The sequence below is a fragment of the Geotrypetes seraphini genome, chromosome 3 (genome assembly GCF_902459505.1).
Source record: "Geotrypetes seraphini chromosome 3, aGeoSer1.1, whole genome shotgun sequence".
Lineage (NCBI taxonomy): Eukaryota > Metazoa > Chordata > Amphibia > Gymnophiona > Dermophiidae > Geotrypetes > Geotrypetes seraphini.
In genome coordinates, this window is record NC_047086.1 from 238,315,716 (window position 1) to 238,334,820 (window position 19,105).

The window sequence follows — 19,105 nt, forward strand, 5'->3', positions numbered from 1 at the left end:
CACAGCCCCTCCGGTTTCACTTTTACTCTGTCGGGTGCTCGCCATGCTCCCGCTGTCCTCTCCGATGTTTTCAGCCGAAAACAGTTTAAAAGGAAATCTTTATTTATTCAACGGTTGCCCAGGTAAGAGGAGCGCTGCGATCACACGACCATTTTGTGTGCGCGCTAAGCCACGCCTCCCTTTTGGCTAAGTCTTAATAATAATATTATCATAGCTAAAGAGACATATGATCAAGAAACTGTTTTATTTTACTTTTGTGATTATAATAAACATACCCAAGGGCCTCAAAATAGTACCTGGCAGGCCGCATTTGTCCATGGGCTGCGAGTCTGAGACCACTGCTCTAATGCATAGGCAACGGAATGCTTTTTTATTTTTAAACTACACAAAGCACACTGTATGCTTCTCAACATTCATTCGTACCAGAACACCTGGCCTTGGTCACACATGCAGAATACAGATAACCCCTATACAAATACAGGACCACAAACTAAAAATACTAATATACATAAATGAAACCCTAAGATGCCAGACTCTACATGCATTATAACACCAGAGAAATAGAAAGAAATTAATTTCTTCATGAATAGTGCAAAATATAGACAGCAGATATAAATTATCAAAACTTAACATTTCAATCAATAAATTGAAAATAAAATCAAAGTCCCTACCTTTGTTGTCTGGTGATCTAATCTTTTCTCAGTCTCTGGTTGCACTTCCTTCTGTCTGTGCATTTGTGTTTCCATGGCCTTATCCATTTGCTGTTTTTCTCTCCTTCATCACTTTCTGCCCTACATTCATCTTTGGCATTAACTTTAACATTCAACTTTCTTACATTTTTCTGCTTTCTTGTCAACATCTACTTTTCCATGTCTTACCTTCCCATCTATCCATGTGTACCATCTTCTCTCTTTCTTTCTTCTCCCCTATTCCCATCTATCCCATAAGAAGCATTTCCTCCATCTCTCTCTCTTGTGGTCTGACATCTCTGTCTTCCCCCTTACCCCCTCAGCACCATCTACTTCCTGCTTGCTGTGCACCATCTCTTCTCTCCCTCTCCCCTTCCATCCCTGTGCACCATATCTTCTCCCTCTCTCCCATGGTCTGACATCTCTGCCTTCTCCTTTACCCCCTCATATGGGTCTGGCATCTCTCTCTCTCCTTCTCACCCTCTTCCCATGGTCTAACATATCTCTCCTCTCCTTCCCACAGTCTGATATCTCTCTCTCCTCTCCTTTCTTTCCCGCAGTCTGGCATCTCTTTCCCCTTCCAGTGGTCTGATAACGTTCTCTCTCTCCTTCCATCACCCTTCTCCCAAATCTGACAACTCTCCTCCCTCTTCCCACCATTATCATGTCCAACAATCCTCCCTCTTTCTTCCTTTCCCCATGTATACCATCTCTCTTTCCCTCCCACTCCATGCAACAATTTCCTTTTTCTCTTCCCTCCCCCACTGGCAGCATCTTTCCCTTCTTTCACAGCACCTATCCATGCAACATCTCTCTTTCCCTCCTTTTCTAACTCTCCAGCCCATGCAGTATCTGTCCTTCCCAAATCCCTCCCAGCCCATACAACATCTGTTCTTCCTTGCCTTCCCACCTCCCCTCCTAGCCCGTGCAACATCTGTTTTTCCCTGCCTTTCTACCCACCCCCAGTCCATGCAGAATCTGTCCTCCTTGTCTTCCCAACCTGTAGCGTATGTTCTGAAGACGCACTAGGTCTGCATGGCCAATCTGGAGCCACTAGAATGACTGCTCTCAGATGGCTTGCAATCCTGTGGAGAATCTGGCCTATCATGGGCCTTGGAGCAAATATGTACAAGAGCTCACTTCTCATGTTCAGACCTGCACTTCAGGGCTCAGATCATAGACTGAAGAATCTGTCCTCCTTGTTTCTTGCTGCTGCCATCCAATCGAACGTTGGGGGACCCCAGTGATGAACAATGGCTTGGAAGGCTGCTTCAGACAGCGTTCACTCCCCTGGATCCTGTGTCTGTCTGCTGAGGAAATCGACTTGGACATTGTCCACTCCTTCTACATGTGCTGCTGAGAGAACCTGAAGATGAAGCTCCACCCACCTTAATAGTAAGCAACATTCCAACTCAGTTGTTCTCCTTGATGACTGATGTATGCCACCACTATAGTATTGTCCGAGGCATCATTGTGCTTTCTTGGAGGTCAAATTAGGATGAAAACTGAAGGTCTGGTTCTGCCTAGATCTTGCAAACTTCTGTTTTGATTCCTGATAGGATCTCTGAGCTGAGGCACCTCCTGAATATTGCCCAAAACACCTGAAGCTACAAAAATTAGACCACCCAGAGCCTTTCGAGGTTCGCAGTGTGCTGTTAGGTAAAGACAACAGCCGATGATCTCCCATGTTGGCCATAAGATTATCCAGCCCCTTTCTGAACAGCATTTGTCTCTTGAAAGTAAGTCTGCTGAGCACAGTCTTGGAGGTGGAATCCCCCACCCACTGCCTGATCCAGAGCCTTATTCGGGCTGAGAGAGAACAAGCTGAAGTTTTGCTCATGACCCTGATGATGTCATGGAGAGCACTGGCCATGTAATTCACCCCTGTTGACAGAAGCTAGGACAGAGGCTTGCAGTCCTCCAGGGTAAGACCTCGCAACCTGGTATGACAAGCACATGCTATAAGAGAGGCCGCTGTAGCCGCTTTGATTCTCAAGGCTAGTGCTTCGATCCTGCATGTCTTAACACCACACCTCTCTCACTTGGCAGGAATGTGTGTTTGGTTAGCTACGCTACTAAGGAATCTACCTTAGGGTGAGCAAATATCTGCCGACACTGGTATACCATTGGACGGCTCAGGGGTGATATGATAGAGGTCTATAAAATACTGAGTGGAGTGGAAAGAGTAAATGTGAAACACTTGTTTACTCTTTCCAAAAATACTAGGACTAGGGGGCATGTAATGAAGTTACTAAGTAGTAGATTTTAAACTGGAGAAAATATATTTCTTCATAAAATGTGTACAGTGCTCCCCTGGTCATTCATGGTCGGCGATTCACAGTCCCAATCATTCGCGGTATTTTCCGACCTCAAATGATTGGGCAGGAGAGGGCAGCCGGAGTGGCAGGAGAGAGCAGCCAAGTGCCGGCGAGTGAAGGAAATCACTCGCGGTATGCTCCGACCGCCTCTTCCTGCACTAAAGTTGGGCCTCACCAATCAGGAGCTGCGTGTCCTGGAACGGAACCCCTGCGAATATTAGGGGAGTACTATAATTCAACTCTGGAATTTGTTGCCGGAGAATGTGGTGAAATCAATTAGCTTGGCAGGGTTTAAAAAATTTCATAAAAGAGAAGTCCATAGACCATTATTTAGATGACTTGAAGAAATCCACAGCTTATTCCTAGAATAAGCAGCATAAAATCTGTGATCTAGCTATACCCAGTATACTTGTGATCTAGCTATACTGGGCTTGATGGACTTTACATCTGTCTCAATAAGGGAATTCTTATCTTATGTTCTTACAGCCTAGCCATGGTCTTGGCTACCTTTAATAAGCCTTGACTCATATCACTCATATCAGGATGCCAGGGGAAAAAATATGGATGTGGACTGGGCTCCCTCTCTACTCAGCATAGAGCACAGAGTAGTCAGAGCCTGCCGGGAGTGTAACTGTAGCTCCCACAGGGAGTCAGTAAGGGTGGTAGATGCATAGAACAGTCTTCCAGTAAAGGTGGTGGAGACAGAGACTATCTCTGATTTCAAGAAAGCCTGGGATAGTCATGTGGGATCTCTTAGAGAGAGGGGAAGAGATAATGGTTACTGCGGATGGGCAGACTGGATGGGTCAATTAGCCTTTAACTGCCATCATGTTTCTATGTAACTCTAGCAGAGATGATGACTTAAAGAACCAGCGTACTGTAGGGTCAACCCCCTGGTCGAGGGACACCACTATATCTTGCATACTCACTCCTGTCTGTGACCCTGATTCTAGAATGGAAGGCTCGCTCTGTGACAGCAGATGCACACAGAGACCCTTTGTCCTCTGAGTCTCTTTCGGAAAGGTTCACCAGATCCTAGCCAGCCTCTGCTATTGAGGCAGGCGTGCCCTGGAAGCCCAATCCCCCACACACGCCTCCTGATTCGCTACCAGACCTCTCCCTGGAGATCCTGGTTATCCAAATATGCTCTCAGGAGAGAATGCGGTACTAGGCAGCACCAAATCCCCTCTACGTGACTCCACCTTATGACTTTTGAGCTCTGCAGCTTCCTATGCTTAGGTAAGCCACTATTCCAGGGCTCTGGAAGAGATTTTCTCCCAACAGACAGGCCTTCCAAAGTCCTGAGGGGAGGCTAAGCCCTTCACATGTTGCATGGCATGTGGCGTAAGGGTGCTTTTCCAGCATCCATCCAGTGCAAATTTGGCATGAATTAGATAGAGGTAAAAGAACCTAAGGACTCAATCTCTGTCAGTCTTGAAGCAGAACAGGTGGCAAGTCAAATGTGCACAGACAAATGCGCGCATGACAATTACGCACAACACAATTACGCGCAAGACAAATGTGTGCAAGAATGTTTTGAAGGTTCTGGAGAACTTTGAGAAAAAAAAAATAAAAAAAAATCAGGAAATCTGAGATGGCCACCATGGTGGCACCATAAATGGCTCAAAAATAGTTTAACTGAAAACAAAAATCTCAGAGATAGGATTTTAATTCTGGGGGACCCTAAAGGAAGTGGCAGAAACCTTGAAAACTGGACTTTTCAGATCCCCTCCCCCCACGGTTTCTCTCATAGGCTGCAATAACCTTACTCATTGTGCTTTATGCTGTGAATGTGCTGTAGCCTGCCTCAGCTCTAAAAGTAGCTGGATCAGGGCAAAAGGGATACTGCCTTTTTGTAGTTAACCACCACACTCACAGAGGTTTAAGAAATCACTACCTCCAATGCTGAAATCTTAAGCCTGTAGTTGAACCCACGGATGCGAAAAAGTGGAGGTGGTGAAATGCAGTTGGCACCCTGAAGATTCCTGCTGAGGCCCCTGTGGATACCTAACAGTCCGATCAAGCCTCTGCAAACCAGTAGGCGAACTTCTAGGGGTTTGGACCCTGAGCTCCACAAAAGTCTCTGCAGGCTGGCCAATGGGTATCACAGAGGGATTGGCTCATTAGTTGCAGATCTCCTGTCTGCTTCTCCACGCAGAGCTTTCACTACGACCTGTGGAGCTCTGAGCACTGAAAGCACCAAAAACCATGAAAAACGCACACACAAAAAAAAAATAGATAGAGAGGTAGAGAGAGAGAGAGAGAGAGAGAGAGAGAGAGAAAGACCAGAAAGACTCCTTCTGGCTCACAATGCGAAAGGAAAAACTGAAGGGGGCAGCAGCGTCCTTTGGTGAAGGAGGAGGAATTGAAAAGCTGGAGTGGATTCCTTCTGCTTGGTTCGTGAGCATGGGGAGAATACACTAGCATTCAGCATGGCATACCTATTGAACTGGAAATGGAATAGAATGATGGCAATCCTGAATCGAGCGAAGAAGTCAGGGTGGATTATAAGGAACGATTAGGGAGTTAGGCATTGCAAAATCCAGGATACGAGCCTTACAGATAATTCAAACTACGGCAGCAAGACTGATTACAGGGATATCACAGCATGACCCTATCTCCCCAGTATCAAAACAATTACATTGACTACCAGTATCACGGTATATTAAAATTATGATGGCTATTCATCAAGTGGTTTATGGGGACGCGCCATGGTATTTGACACAAATTTTGCAGAAATACATTCCAACTCGTACTTTATGATCACATACAGCAGTGACATTGACCATGGAACCAGTAAACGGGTCACATGAATAAAAATGGACCTCAGCTATTTCGATAACTGGCCCACAGTTTTGGAATACCCTGCCAGGTTCTTTGAAGCTATGTAACAATAAGATGGTTTATAAGAAATGCTGAAAACCCATTTATTTGTTAAAGCTTTTTATTAATGCTTGTAGTGTTTTAGGTACGTGCTTTACTGAGGTCTTGGCAGTCAACTGTTTAAATTAGATTTGATGAATTGCATACATGCATACATGTTCTTTCTGAGTAAAATAACTTCAGATAACAATCTGTTAAAGTTGTTAAATTTATGAACCTTTTGATGTATTTGTTTTACATGTAATTCACTTTTAAGCAGAATAAATTTTTTTTAAAATAAATAGTAATATTTGAACCAATTTTAGTCTTTTAAGCAGAGCAAGACTAATTTATAAGACCTCATTTATAATATTGTGTACAACTCTGGTGACTGCACCTTCAAAGTTGGTCTAGAGCAGGGTTAGGCAATTCCAGTCCTCGAGAGCCAGAGCCAGGTCAGGTTTTCAGGATATCCACAATGAATATGTATGAGATGGATTTGCATGCACTGCCTCCTTGAGATGCAAATCTATCTCATGCATATTATTTGTGGATATCCTGAAAACCTGACCTGGCTCCGGCTCTCGAGGACTGGAATTGCCTACCCCTGGTCTAGAGGATGGTTACTAAAATTGTCAGTGGACATCGTAAAGCATGTGGGGGACAGACTTCAAGGTCTTAATATGTATACTTTGGAAGAAAGGTGGGCAAGGGGAGATATGATAAGAGATGTTTAAATACTTCTACGACATAAATGCAGAGAATGCAAGCCTCTCAACTAAAAGGAAGCTCTGGAATGAGGGGGTATATGATGAAGGTGAAAACTCAAAAGTAACGTGAGGAAACACTTCCTCAAGGAAAGGGTGGTAACTTTGTGGAACAGCCTCATAATGGCGCTGGTGGTAAAGAAAACTGTATCTGCATTCAACAAAGCTTAGGACATGTACATTGGATTTTTAAGGGAGAGGAAGGGATAACAGTTGGCATGAATGGGCCTGGGGAGGCCATATGGTATTTATCTAACTTAGGGGTCCTTTTATTAAGGCGTGCTAACCAATTTAGCGAGCGCTAAATGCTAAGGCATCCATTATATTCTTTAGGCGTTTTAGCAATTAGAGTGTGCTAAATCAATTAGCGCATCTTAATAAAAGGAGCCATTAATTTCCTATGTTTCTATTTATAATTTTTAAGTGTGACCATTAACACCAGCAATAGAGAGCTGATGTAAATGCTTGCACCTAGATTGCTAAAAATTTGTGTGCAGATTTTAGTATTCTCTAATTTGTCTGCTAGCCCTGCACCCCACTCAAGCTCTGCCCATGTATACACTTACTACTAATCATTTCTACAGCGCTGCTAGACATATGCAGCGCTGTACATTAAACATGTAGGATACAGCTTACAATTTAATTAAAACAGGACAAATAGGGGTTAGGGAATTTCTCAGAGGGAATGATAAAACAAACATGGGTACTTTACCAGTGAGTGGGAGTTAAAAGCAGCCTAAAAAAAAAAAAAAAGGGATTTTAGCTTAGATTTGAACGCTGCCAGAGACGGAGCTTCTAACTAAACACATTCACATTTAGGTGGCATTTTAGAGAATAATTCACTGACAGAATAGGAGGCTTTTACTTGCACTCTTGGCACCTAAATGTTGCTGCCCTCTTTATAAAAATTACCCCCATACTGCCTCTAATTTTCACTTTCTTACAAAATTTTAGAGAATATAACTTGTGCCTGTGATAGTCCAAGGTGTTTCCATGGAGACCACTGAAACTTTTAAGTGCCAGGACATCAACAGACTGGAAAAATCCTTCTCCTTTAAAGAAATGCAGAAATCTTCATTCTCATAATAAAATTAATACCTTTCTCCTTGAGACTGTTGTCATTGGAATGCTTTTATGTTTCACTTATATATTCTTATAATCAACAGTTCTTGCTTATACTGTTCTGAGCAGAGGAAGGAGATTATGGCCTTCAAAAATCTAGCTAAAAATGTTATTAGTCCAATAAACAAAAAGGAGTCTTTTTTCTTTTACAACAAAATAAGCCACAGATAGATGTTCTGAGAGAACACATCTGTGCTGGCACTTGAGAAAAAAGCTAAACAATTACCACAGTTTGATGGAGGTTGTGCTCTGCTGTATATGGAGGTGGCGGCGTCTCTACCGTTACTTCTGAATCATCATGCTCGCTCTCACTCCAGCATTCTGCATCAGGATATGAAAAGACAAGAAGCATTAGAACTGCTTCATTACTATTAGAACACTTTATGTTTAAATCATTTTTATTAAAAATTGTACAATAATCAAAATACAACAATACTGTGCAAAAAAGAATCCACTTCTCAAAAATTCACAATTTCACAACCATCCACAACCCCCTCCCATCCACCCTCCCTGGGAGCAGCAGCAGTGGGTAACTAAACAAAGGAAATTTGTAGGGGTATAATCAAGAGCGCACAAAGGTTAGGTGTCCCAAAGTTGTCGTCTAACGTATGGTGTGAGTGTGGCGCTGAAGGGTGTCCAACATTGCTGGAACAACAGTCCTGTACAAGAGTTCAAATCAGCAATGTCCTGTAGCTCCAGTAATACTTGAGTCAACATGAGGGATCTCCAGTGAGCGATGGTAGGAGCCTGTATCGAGACAAAATACTTTTCTGGCCCATCAGGATAGATTTCCGAATAAATGCAGAACAGCCAGGATGAGCAGGGTGAAATCGGACTTGGAGTGAATAAAAAGCTTGGGTGAAGTCGCCAAGAACAGCCCCATAAATGCGCTACATATGACATGAGCTGCATCCAAAAATGAGAGATATGGGGACATGTCCAAAACATATGGCCAAGGCTAGCCTGAGGATGAGCATATTTGGCGCAACAGTGTCCTGCACAAATACTCATTTTGTAAGCTCTATTTGGTGCGCAAAAAGCACGCAGGAAAAATTTATAGTTCCTTTCTTTCTCTATGGCTTGAGTGATGATTTTATTACCAAGGGAAATACCTTCCTTAATCATGTCATCTATGATAGTAACATTTAATTCCACAGTCCATTTACGGGCTAAGTCCGCATAGTCCAAGACACCCAATAGTTCCTGTAGAAACTTATGATGAAATTTCAATGGTATAGGGGCTTGTGCCATTAGACAAATCGCCTCTGTTAGCTTTTCCTGAACTTCCTCAGGGGTAAACTCAATCAAGTAGTGATGCAACTGTATGTAGGTATACCAGTCCGTGACCGGCAAGCGATACTGCTCTCGAAGTTCTTTAAATTTGAGTGGTAAACCTTCCAATGTCACCACTTGAGATAAATTCTGACGTCCACATTGTGTGTGACCACTGTCGAAAAGAGGAGGACTGTAAACTTGGTTGGAAGTCCCCATTGCCTGCAATAGGGAGACAAGGGGAGTGTTGGGATGAAATCTTAAGTAGTCCACACACAGTCCTCCAAGCTTTACGCATTGCAGGCAGTAAAGGATCCATCGGCATCTGTGGTAAAGCGGGTCATTTTTTTAACATGAAGTAGGTAACTAAAATGATATGGATTGTACCGATAACATTCAACTTCGGGCAGGGAGAAATGTGTTGTATTACAGAAATACTTAACAATCTAAACCCACCCTGATCTTTAGGCAGCAGCAATTTAGACAACGAAATCCGTACCCGTTTACCCTACCACAAGAAAGCTGACAATTGAGTTGAGTGTTGTGCAAGATGACACTTAGATATCATTAAAGGGAGCATTTGGAATAGGTAAAGTCACTGCGGTACCACTATCATGTTATATAATGCTATGCGACCAGAGAGAGAAAGTGGGAAAGCTCACCAGTTACATAATGTAGCCTCAGTTTGTTGAAGTAAGGGCAGCACATTGGAACTGTATAATTTGGTCAAGTCGTGCAGAATTTTTACCCCCAAGTAAACCAAATGTTGAGTTGCCAACTGTAAAGGGAATGTGCCTCTCCACTGTGTGCGCACTGCTAGAGCCGTAGGGAGGGCTAAAGATTTTTGCTTATTCAGGGTCAATCCAGAGTAAAGGTGAAAACTCATCCAGTAATTCCAGTGCTCGAAAAAGCGAGCGCTGGGGATTACCCAGAGTGAGCAAAAGATCTTCTGCAAAAGCTAACACACGCAGCTGGGAGTTACCCTCCGTCATTCCCACAATCTCATCGTCCCGCAATATCGTGCGAAGGAGAGGATCTAAATACAGGAGAAAGAGTAACGGGGACAGTGGGCACCCCTGCCTTGTACCACTGCCAATAGGAAACGATGCAGTTCTCGCCCCATTAACTATCACCGAGGCAGTTGGTTTCGTGTAGAGAGCCTTCAAGGAAGCAAAGTACCATCCCTGTATCCCCATATACTGCAATACTTGAAATAAATAATGCCAATTTACCTTGTCAAATGCTTTAGCAGCGTCCAGTCCCACAAGAAGACAAGGAAGCCGATTCTGTTGCACTCTAGAGTATGCCAGGAGTACTCTCCGAACATTAATAATAGAGTGGCATGTCCTCACAAAACCCACCTGCTCTGGTGTTATAACAGCGGGTAAGAAGGGAGCTAAGCGATCTGCCAATATACGAGCAAAGATTTTAATGTCTACGTTTATGAGCGAAATTGGTCTATATGACTCCAATTCTGTACGCGGTTTAGAAGGCTTAGGTATTAGAGATATTAGAGCTTCATTAGCATAACGCAGAAGAGTCTGCTGCACCTGAATTGTCTTGTAATACTCTAGGAGTGGCCCCCCAATGGAGTATGACATAATTTTGTAAAACTCAGAAGAGAAGCCATCAAGCCCAGGTGCAGTGCAAGATCGCTGCTTCTGTATGGCCTGTGTTACTTCCCGCAATAGCAAGGGCCTATTCAATAGAGAGACCTGATCTTCAGTCAATTTAGGCATACCAGTGTCTTCCAAGTAGTCAGAAATATCTAGTCCCGTGTAAGGACCAGGTGCCGCATAAAAGTTCTCAAAGTAACGGTAAAAACTATCCGAGATGTCTGTAGGTGAGGTCAAGGTTCTACCTTGACCATCATTTATAGTAGATATATATCGGGACCCCTTACAGCTTTTGGTGATAGATGCTAATAGCTTCCCCGCTTTATTGCCATGTTTGTAATAATGATATTTACGATAGAATAATATTTTTTTCGTGCATTCATGTATCAAGGCATTGAGGGCTGTTAACACTGTCTGATACGCCTCTCGATTTGGTACCGTAGGATATTGTAGTAAGACTCCTTTCAACGAAACCAACTGCCTCTGTAATGCAATTATACGACTTGCGATTTGTGCAGTTCGCTTAGAAATGTAAGCTATGATTTCCCCTCGAATAACAGCCTTTACGGCATCCCAAAACAGAACCGGCTCTTCTAAGTGCTGTGAGTTAAAGTGAAGATACTCCTCCCATTTGTCCATCAAAAACTTTTGAAAGTGCGTATCATTATGCAAATATGCAGGGAATCTGCAACCCGGTCGCAGTCCCGTGGGACCCCCCCACCCCTACATCTATCCAAATCATATTATGATCAGACACTTCTAAGGGACCGATAGTCGCTTCTGTAACCTGAGGAAACAAGAATTCTGACATTAAAATGTAATCTATTCTAGAAAAGGTCAGATGAGCCCTGGATTGATGAGTATAATCACGGTTTGAGAGATGGAGCAACCGCCAGGGGTCCACCAATCCCAAAGAACGACATAAGTATGGTATCCCTTTCATCTGCTTGGATGAACCCCCCTCAGTAACATTAGATCTATCTAGGGTGGGGTCCAGTACTTGGTTAAAGTCCCCAGCTATAAGCAAGGGGCAAGCGGTATCCTGTAAACACATGTTCACCAAGTTTTGATAGTAAGCATGCTTATACACATTAGGACCATACAATACCAAAAAACGGAATGGCCTGCCAGGTCCCACCATCCTCACCAGTAAATATCTGCCCTGGGGGGTCCCACCTTTGTACTTGCACGTCACATGCCAGACCTTTTATAATGAGAATGGCAACCCCTGCCTTTTTCCCCGGGGAGGATGCAAAATGTAAATCTCCCACCCAACTCCTCTGTAGTTATTTATGCTCTTTGTCAATAAGCCAAGACTCTTGGAGACAGGCAATATCAGCATGATGGTGTTTCAATTGGGAGAGGATTTTGGTTCGTTTAGCGGGGGACGTAATACCAGACACATTCCAGGAAATTACTCGGAATGGTCGATCACCCATAATCCACTCCACCATTAAACCAAGACCAACCAGAATCAAAGAAACAAGAGTCTCCGGGTGCCCAGCCTCACTCCAAGACTCAATGAGTACAGCCCCACCATACAGCACACCCAACACCATACCTCCACCCACAACAACATACCCGTACCCCACCATTCCCCACACCAATATACAAAGCAAAAGGTCCACTGCTGTTGTTCCCCGAATGCTAAACCTCCTAAAATATCCCTACCATGAAGGATATTATCAAGTTATGGTAAAATGCTAAACTAGGGGCTTCCCCAACTGCTAATGAGTATCAGCCTCCGCTGGACAACTCTGTGACTTTTACACCAAAGTAACATTACAGGAAGAGAAAAAACACCTTCCAAGAATTTCCAATATACATTTCAAAAAAGGGGAACAGTCATGTGTCCCCATAGGGGGCACCAATTAACGTATTGATGAAAGCTCCAGCTGCTTCAGGAGTTTGAAATGATTTCCAAGTACCATTTTAGTGAACCTTGAGGAGAGCTGGATAGTTGAATTGAAACCCCTGCTTAAGGTCCACTAACTTGGTGCACAAAGGGTATAAGGCTTCTGTTTTTCTTGCAAGGCCAAAGAAAAGTCCTGATTGATTCTAATAGGCATGCCATCATATTTCAGTGTGTCTCGCTTTGCCCGATATTGCTGGAGTAACTCTACCTTATGATGGTAGCTAAAGATTTTGATAATGACTATCCGAGGGCGCGTCTCCAAGCCCGCTCGAGACCCAAGGCAGTGCGCCCGTTCCAACTGCAATGGGCTGAGCGACGACGGTATGAGCAGCTCATCTTGTAACCAACGCTCCACAATGGCCAGTAAATGGCGATCCGAAATGGTTTCTGGTAAGCCCAAAATGCGCAGGTTAGAATGCCGCAATCTGTTTTCCAGATCTTCCATTTTCTCAGATTGAGATTGTAGTTGTGCTTTGAGCGTTGCCAGATCAGCTGCGTGTGTGGTTGTAGAATCTTCAATTGTAGACACATGATGCTCCAACTCCACGGTTCGCGCTGCTGCCGCCGATAGGATGTTTTCTATGTGTGTTATTTGGGATAATAACTGCTCGATTTTGGGCCCAGAACTTGTGCTATCGCCTCCTTAATATCGCCCAAAGCAGCCTCAGTAAGGTGTGACACTGCCGCCACAGGACTAACCGCCATCTTGCTGTCAGCAGGCTGCACAAGATCGCAATCTTTCCTGACCAATTTAGCTGTCATGGAGTCCTGGGATCGGGTAATGAACCTGTCCATATATTGAGGACCTTTTTAAGTAGCAGCGCTTTCACAGAGAGGCTGAATTTATCCAGTTAAAATGGTAAAGATAGCTGGGTTGCCCCAGAGCAAGCAAGGAGCCGTCCTCACTCGCTCATCGCGTCACGTGACCCTCCTAGAACACTTTAAAGAAAAAAATGTCAGAGGACCCAAATCAATAGAGCAACAGCAGAAACAAGGGCCAAAAACAATGATCAGTCTTATGAAGATTTAAACAATTAACAAATGCTGCAGCAAGCGTGTTCATTACATGTTTTATCTGCAAAAAAGCACAACAAAGGAACATCAACAATATACTGTACAGTATAACCCTTAAAGCAGAAAAAAAAGAAAAAGGTTACACAGGTTTTAGTGAATAAGACCTTGATAGGACAGAAGGCAGACAGGAACATATGGACAACATAACCTTCAAAGAATCTAAAAAAGGGAATAGAAAGCCTCTCATATGAGGAAAGACTAAAAAGGTTAGGGCTCTTCAGCTAGGAAAAGAGACAGCTGAAGGGAGATATAAAATCCTGAGTGGAGTAGAACGGGTATAAGTGGATCGATTTTTCACTCCGTCAAAAACTACAAGGGACACTCAAAGTTACAGGGAAATACTTTTAAAACCAATAGGAGGAAATATTTTTTTCCACTCAGAATTACCATAGAGGTTGTGATAAGAGTGCATAGCGTAGCTAGTTTTAAGAAAGGTTTGGACAATTTCCTGGAGGAAAAGTCCATAGTATGTTATTGAAAAAGACATGGGGGAAGCCACTACTTGCCCTGGATCGGTAGCATGGAATGTTGCTACTCTTTGGGTTTAAGCCAGATACTAGTGACCTGGATTGGCCACTGTGAGAACAGGCTACTGGGCTTGATGAACCATTGGTCTGATCCAGTAAGGCTATTCTTATGTTCTTATCTGCTAATTTCTGTGCTTCTAACACAGGCCAGAACCCAGCCCTCCATGTGCTTTTTTCTAGACCTCGGAAGCTTAGTAATTCATATGCTTCTTATAACAAGATTCATAGGAGCCAACTTTTGAAAAACAATTCAGGGTGCTGAACTCAAAATTCATAACAAATGTCCCCTAACCCAGCAAAAAAAAACCCAAAATATATCTGTTATCTAAATGTCAAGAGCAGGGCAGGTAATGTAGACAAATCAAAAGCGAAGGTCCTGTCACACTCTCTCCTCCCTCTTGCAGCCTGTCAGCATCATACTTTCTCTCTTTGAAAGATACAATATATAGTATAGGAGAGCGAGAGAAAGAGAGAGAAAGGTGACAGTATGACAAAATATGGCAAAGCATTGTCTTGGCAAAGCAGTTGTACATAGTATTATATCACTAAAGTCTTTAACCAGTTTTAAAACTAAACTCTAAATAGTCAATATTATTATCCTCTCATGTGCTTTCAAATAATGCAGATTCCACATTGTCATAAGTTGATAATTTCTGTATTTGCTATATATTTGATATTTTATCATTATTACAATTGTTGTTTTTGTAACATTTATTTCTTTCAATAAAAATACTAAGACCCAAAAAACAAAAAAAATAAGCCAGAAGTTACATTAGTGAGGGACTTGGCAGAAGGAAGGCCTCGGTGCAGGCCTTTAAAGATTGTTCTCCATGGCGGCTGAGGCTAAAGGGAAAATAGGTGTGGGCCAAGAGTCGAGTTGAGGAGGAATGTTTAGGTGTGCCGACTCGCATGGGTGGGCGGGAGTGCTGGCTGGCTGCTGGACTCACGGAGATGCCAACCCGAGTGCAATTTTTTTTTACCGGGGAGCAAGACCTTTTTCCGCGTTGTGATAAGACTCCTGAGGTAGGCACTTTTCAGTACTGAAACACTGCCTGTGGAGTTTTTTTTCTTGCTTTATAAACAAACATTATTGTGAAACTACATGAGCCCAAGTGTAGGCATCTATCTGTTCCTACTTTCTTCTATGGATTGTCTTCAACATGAGGATAGATTTATGTGTTTTGGCTTATTCCTGGAGGATGAAGAGGGCCAGTGATATATTGGACTGCACAGGAAAATATGAGAGAAGCGGGGAGGAGGGGGAGAGGGGAGAAGACAGGAAGGTGCAGAGAGATCACATGGTAAGATCAGTGGGAGCATTGGGGGAGGGAGACGATGTTGGACTATGGTGGAAGGGAAGACAGAAGAAATGCTGGGCCACTGGGGAAAGACAGATGTAGGGCCACACAGGGGATGCTGGACTATGGAGGAGGGAGAAAACAGATGGGAAAGCAGGAGACACACAGATAGATATCTGTAAATAGAAACATTTTCATTTTACACTTTTGTAAGGCCTAAATTGTTTAACAGGCAATTTCAATAAATACATTTTAAAATGTGTTTTGTAATTAATTATCATATTGCAAAACAGAAGCCTAGCAAAACAGCCAATTTTGGGTGGGCCCGAGTACAAAGTGGGTGGGCACACCTGGATGCCTCTCTCTGCCTATGTACGGTAGGCCCGCCTTGGAGGAGTGCAATTGCATGCAGGATGAGATCTGCAGGGCCACCAAGAGTGCCATCAAGCCCTGCTTTCCCCCCCACCTCTGGAGCTGGGGCAACTCACCCTGCCCTGGAGGCATGGTGCTGCTGCAAGCTTGACCAGTGCAGCCAGGCCCTGGTGTTACACCTGAGCTGCTGCAGCAAACTCTTCAATTACCTGCGCTGCATGGGCCAGTGCTGGGCTGCTATCCACCAAATGCTCGCCATTCACCATGAGAGCTAAGATTGGGCAGACAGGGCCCACCTGTAGCTATGCCCTTGTTGCATAATAGAAAATAAAGCTCAGAGGGAAAAGTGACTGACCATTTTTTCCTCAGAGCAACCAAGTCTTATGTTCTCAACCATCATAACATGGATTTCAAAATGCACAATATACCATGTTAGCATAACTGCCTCATCTGCCATAATTAACATAAAGAAATAGACTTCTGAAAAACATTCAAATTTTTGTGAAATTGTTGCAATGTGAGCTTTTAAATTATCCAGTAGCTTGTTCCAATGTTTCGTTCCAGCTACATCAAATACAGAAGCACAGCATTCTGGTTAGAAAGCTGCCTAAGATTCTGAACTTGATTCCTCATCAGGGTTCAGCTGTGAATCTCCTATTCTGCCAGGTACCAGAGAAGGTGACTCACCTACAGGCAGCACTCTTGAAATTAATTTTGAAGCTTCATAATACACATACCTCATGTTGTAATGTCTGCCACTTCTCTTTGTACCCTTTGAAAAAGATGTACTTTCCTCAACAGTTCTTATCAAAACATACCTTCCTCATTTTTTTTTTCAAGAGATGGTCGCTGGATCATGGCTAGCCCCAGTTTGCTCAACCACCTAAAATGTATAAAAATAAATACCTAAATAAAAAGCAAAATAACAGGTATAAAACATTACTGCAATAGCCCACCAAGAATTAATAAAATAATTTCAATGAAAACCAGAACTAGTCAGGAAGTGATAATTCTTTAAACACTCATTACTAATACGAAAGCTTCACCATCTTTCAGAATTACTTCAATCCTTCCTTGGGCAACATGTCATTAATGATAAAACTGCAAAAACAATATTACACAAGCTCAGTGGGTCTCTCCGACCCACTCTCATTATTTCTTTGGCATTAGCTTGTATCCCATAGCTGTTTTCTGCCAATGCTACTGCCCCCATCATAATCAAAACCTTGCCAGTCTACTCTACTAATCCCGTCAGTGAAATACTCACATTATCACATCAGATCCTGACCCTGAAATGCTATAAATCACAACACATGGCAGGGCAAGTAATCCTGCACCCATGCTGAAAACAAAGCAGGAAGGGAACTGTACACATCAACCTATGACAGTGTTGCAGTTCAAATCATTTATTTAATACAACACATATATAAATAAATATCAGTCCACATAATATATCTTGTTGTGGATCCTTTCAGACTCTCTTGTACCCGACACGGTCCATGTTTTGGCTATAACACTGAAGCCTGCATCAAGGTTATAGGTAAACAATCCACTAGATGACGTTGGAACACTTTGCAGTGTTTGCAAAGTATTCCAACGTCATCTAGTGCAGTGGTTCCCAACCCTGTCCTGGAGGACCACCAGGTCAGTCGGGTTTTTGGGATAGCCCTAATGAATATGCATGGGGCAGATTTGCATGTCTGTCACCTCAATTATATGCAAATCTCTCTCCTGCATATGCATTAGGGCTATCCCAAAAACCCGACTGGCCTGATGGTCCTCCAGGACAGGGTTGGGAACCACTGATCTAGTGGATTGTTTACCTATAACCCCGACGTAGGCTTAAGTGTTATAGCCAAAACACGGACCGTGTCAGGTACAAGAGTCTGAAAGGATCCACAACAAGATGTGTTATGTGGACTGATATTTATTTATATATGTGTTGTATTGACTAAATGATTTGAAACGCAACACTGTCAAAGGTTGATGTGTACAGTTCTCTCCCGACTTTCTTTCTTTTGTTGGCTTTCACCGTGGGGTCGTTGGCTCTGCTTTTTGTGAAAACAAAGCACATACATGGACTTCACATTCTTTCTGTGTCCACGGTGCTCTATAAGAAGCCAATCACTAGGTTAACTGCTCTAAAAATAATGTGCTGAGCAATAAACTGAGTTATTACACACACATTCCACATGGATACAAGTTTTGCAATCAGTTTTTGAACAGGGTTGAAGACAGGCATTTACCTGATATGCCATTGTTTACATCTGCTTTAGTTAAAAACTCAGTATTTAGCCAGTTGGATAAATGTATCTTATTAGCTAGTAATTAATCTCAAACTGAGTATTGATCTCCTCATTTATTTACTAGACTGGCAATTCTTGTGGTGCTTCCAGTAAGATTCCTGCTTCCCCGCCGCCAACTGGGCTCTCTATAAGCATGAGTTACACCAGTAGCTCCCAACCCTGTCCTGGAAGACCACTAGGCCAATCGGGTTTTCCTGCTAGCCCTAATGAATATGCATGAGAGAGATTTGCATATAATGGAAGTGACAGGCATGCAAATCTGCTCCATGCATATTCATTAGGGCTAGCCTGAAAACCTGATTGGCCTGGTGGTCCTCCAGGACAGGGTTGGGAACCACTGAGCTACACAGTGCCCAAGTTCAGGTTGATCTTGTGGTTTCAAATCCTACAAATCCAACCCAAATTTTCAGAACACATGGCTCGAGCTTCCAGAGAGCCAAATTGTGGTGAGGAAGCAGCAGTCCTGCTGTTTCTTCTGCAGCTGAAGCCAGGCGAGGGAAAAGAAACTAAGTGAAAGCTGGGGTGGGGGGAAAGGGGGAATACATAAGCAAGAGAGACTGAATGAATGCTGTGAAGGGGATGATGCACTATTGTATTTTGCCAACTATTTGATGACAAATGCAGCAAGATACGACAGTGGTGTTTTGGCCCTCTGAACGTTACAAAATATAAAGTATGGTCCACTGACAGACAGATGTTGGACAAGCCTGCACTAGAGTAATGCTGGCCAGTACAGCTTCCTATTTGAAACAGTAATTTATGCTAACAGTTCCTGAGAGAGGAAAGTGGCCATGTGCACTGCTGAATGACAAGGACTGCTTGCTGATCTCAAAGTGCGAGTAACGACATAGGTGTTATGGGAAGCCTCTACCCAGTACTTACTTGTTCATTTCCTCTGCACTCTCTGCTGCAAAATAGAACGCCTTGATCTGCGGGTGGCTGATCTTTAGTGCACTTCAAGACACAA

The 19,105-nt window shown here is 43.2% G+C and overlaps 1 protein-coding gene across 3 annotated transcripts in view; it reads right to left on the bottom strand.

Annotated features, from left to right (window-relative positions):
- Positions 1–19,105, bottom strand: part of CNKSR3 (CNKSR family member 3) — a 595,138-nt gene that overhangs the window by 53,523 nt on the left and 522,510 nt on the right. For 2 of the 3 annotated variants that reach the window (XM_033936404.1, XM_033936402.1), the window contains 4 exons: positions 19,021–19,092; positions 16,651–16,715; positions 7,985–8,079; positions 7,349–7,372 (listed from right to left, as the gene is read on the bottom strand). In XM_033936404.1, the coding sequence (XP_033792295.1) occupies positions 7,349–7,372; positions 7,985–8,079; positions 16,651–16,715; positions 19,021–19,092 (256 nt within the window). The remainder of the gene's footprint in view (positions 1–7,348; positions 7,373–7,984; positions 8,080–16,650; positions 16,716–19,020; positions 19,093–19,105) is intronic. The other variant, XM_033936403.1, reaches the window with a different exon arrangement.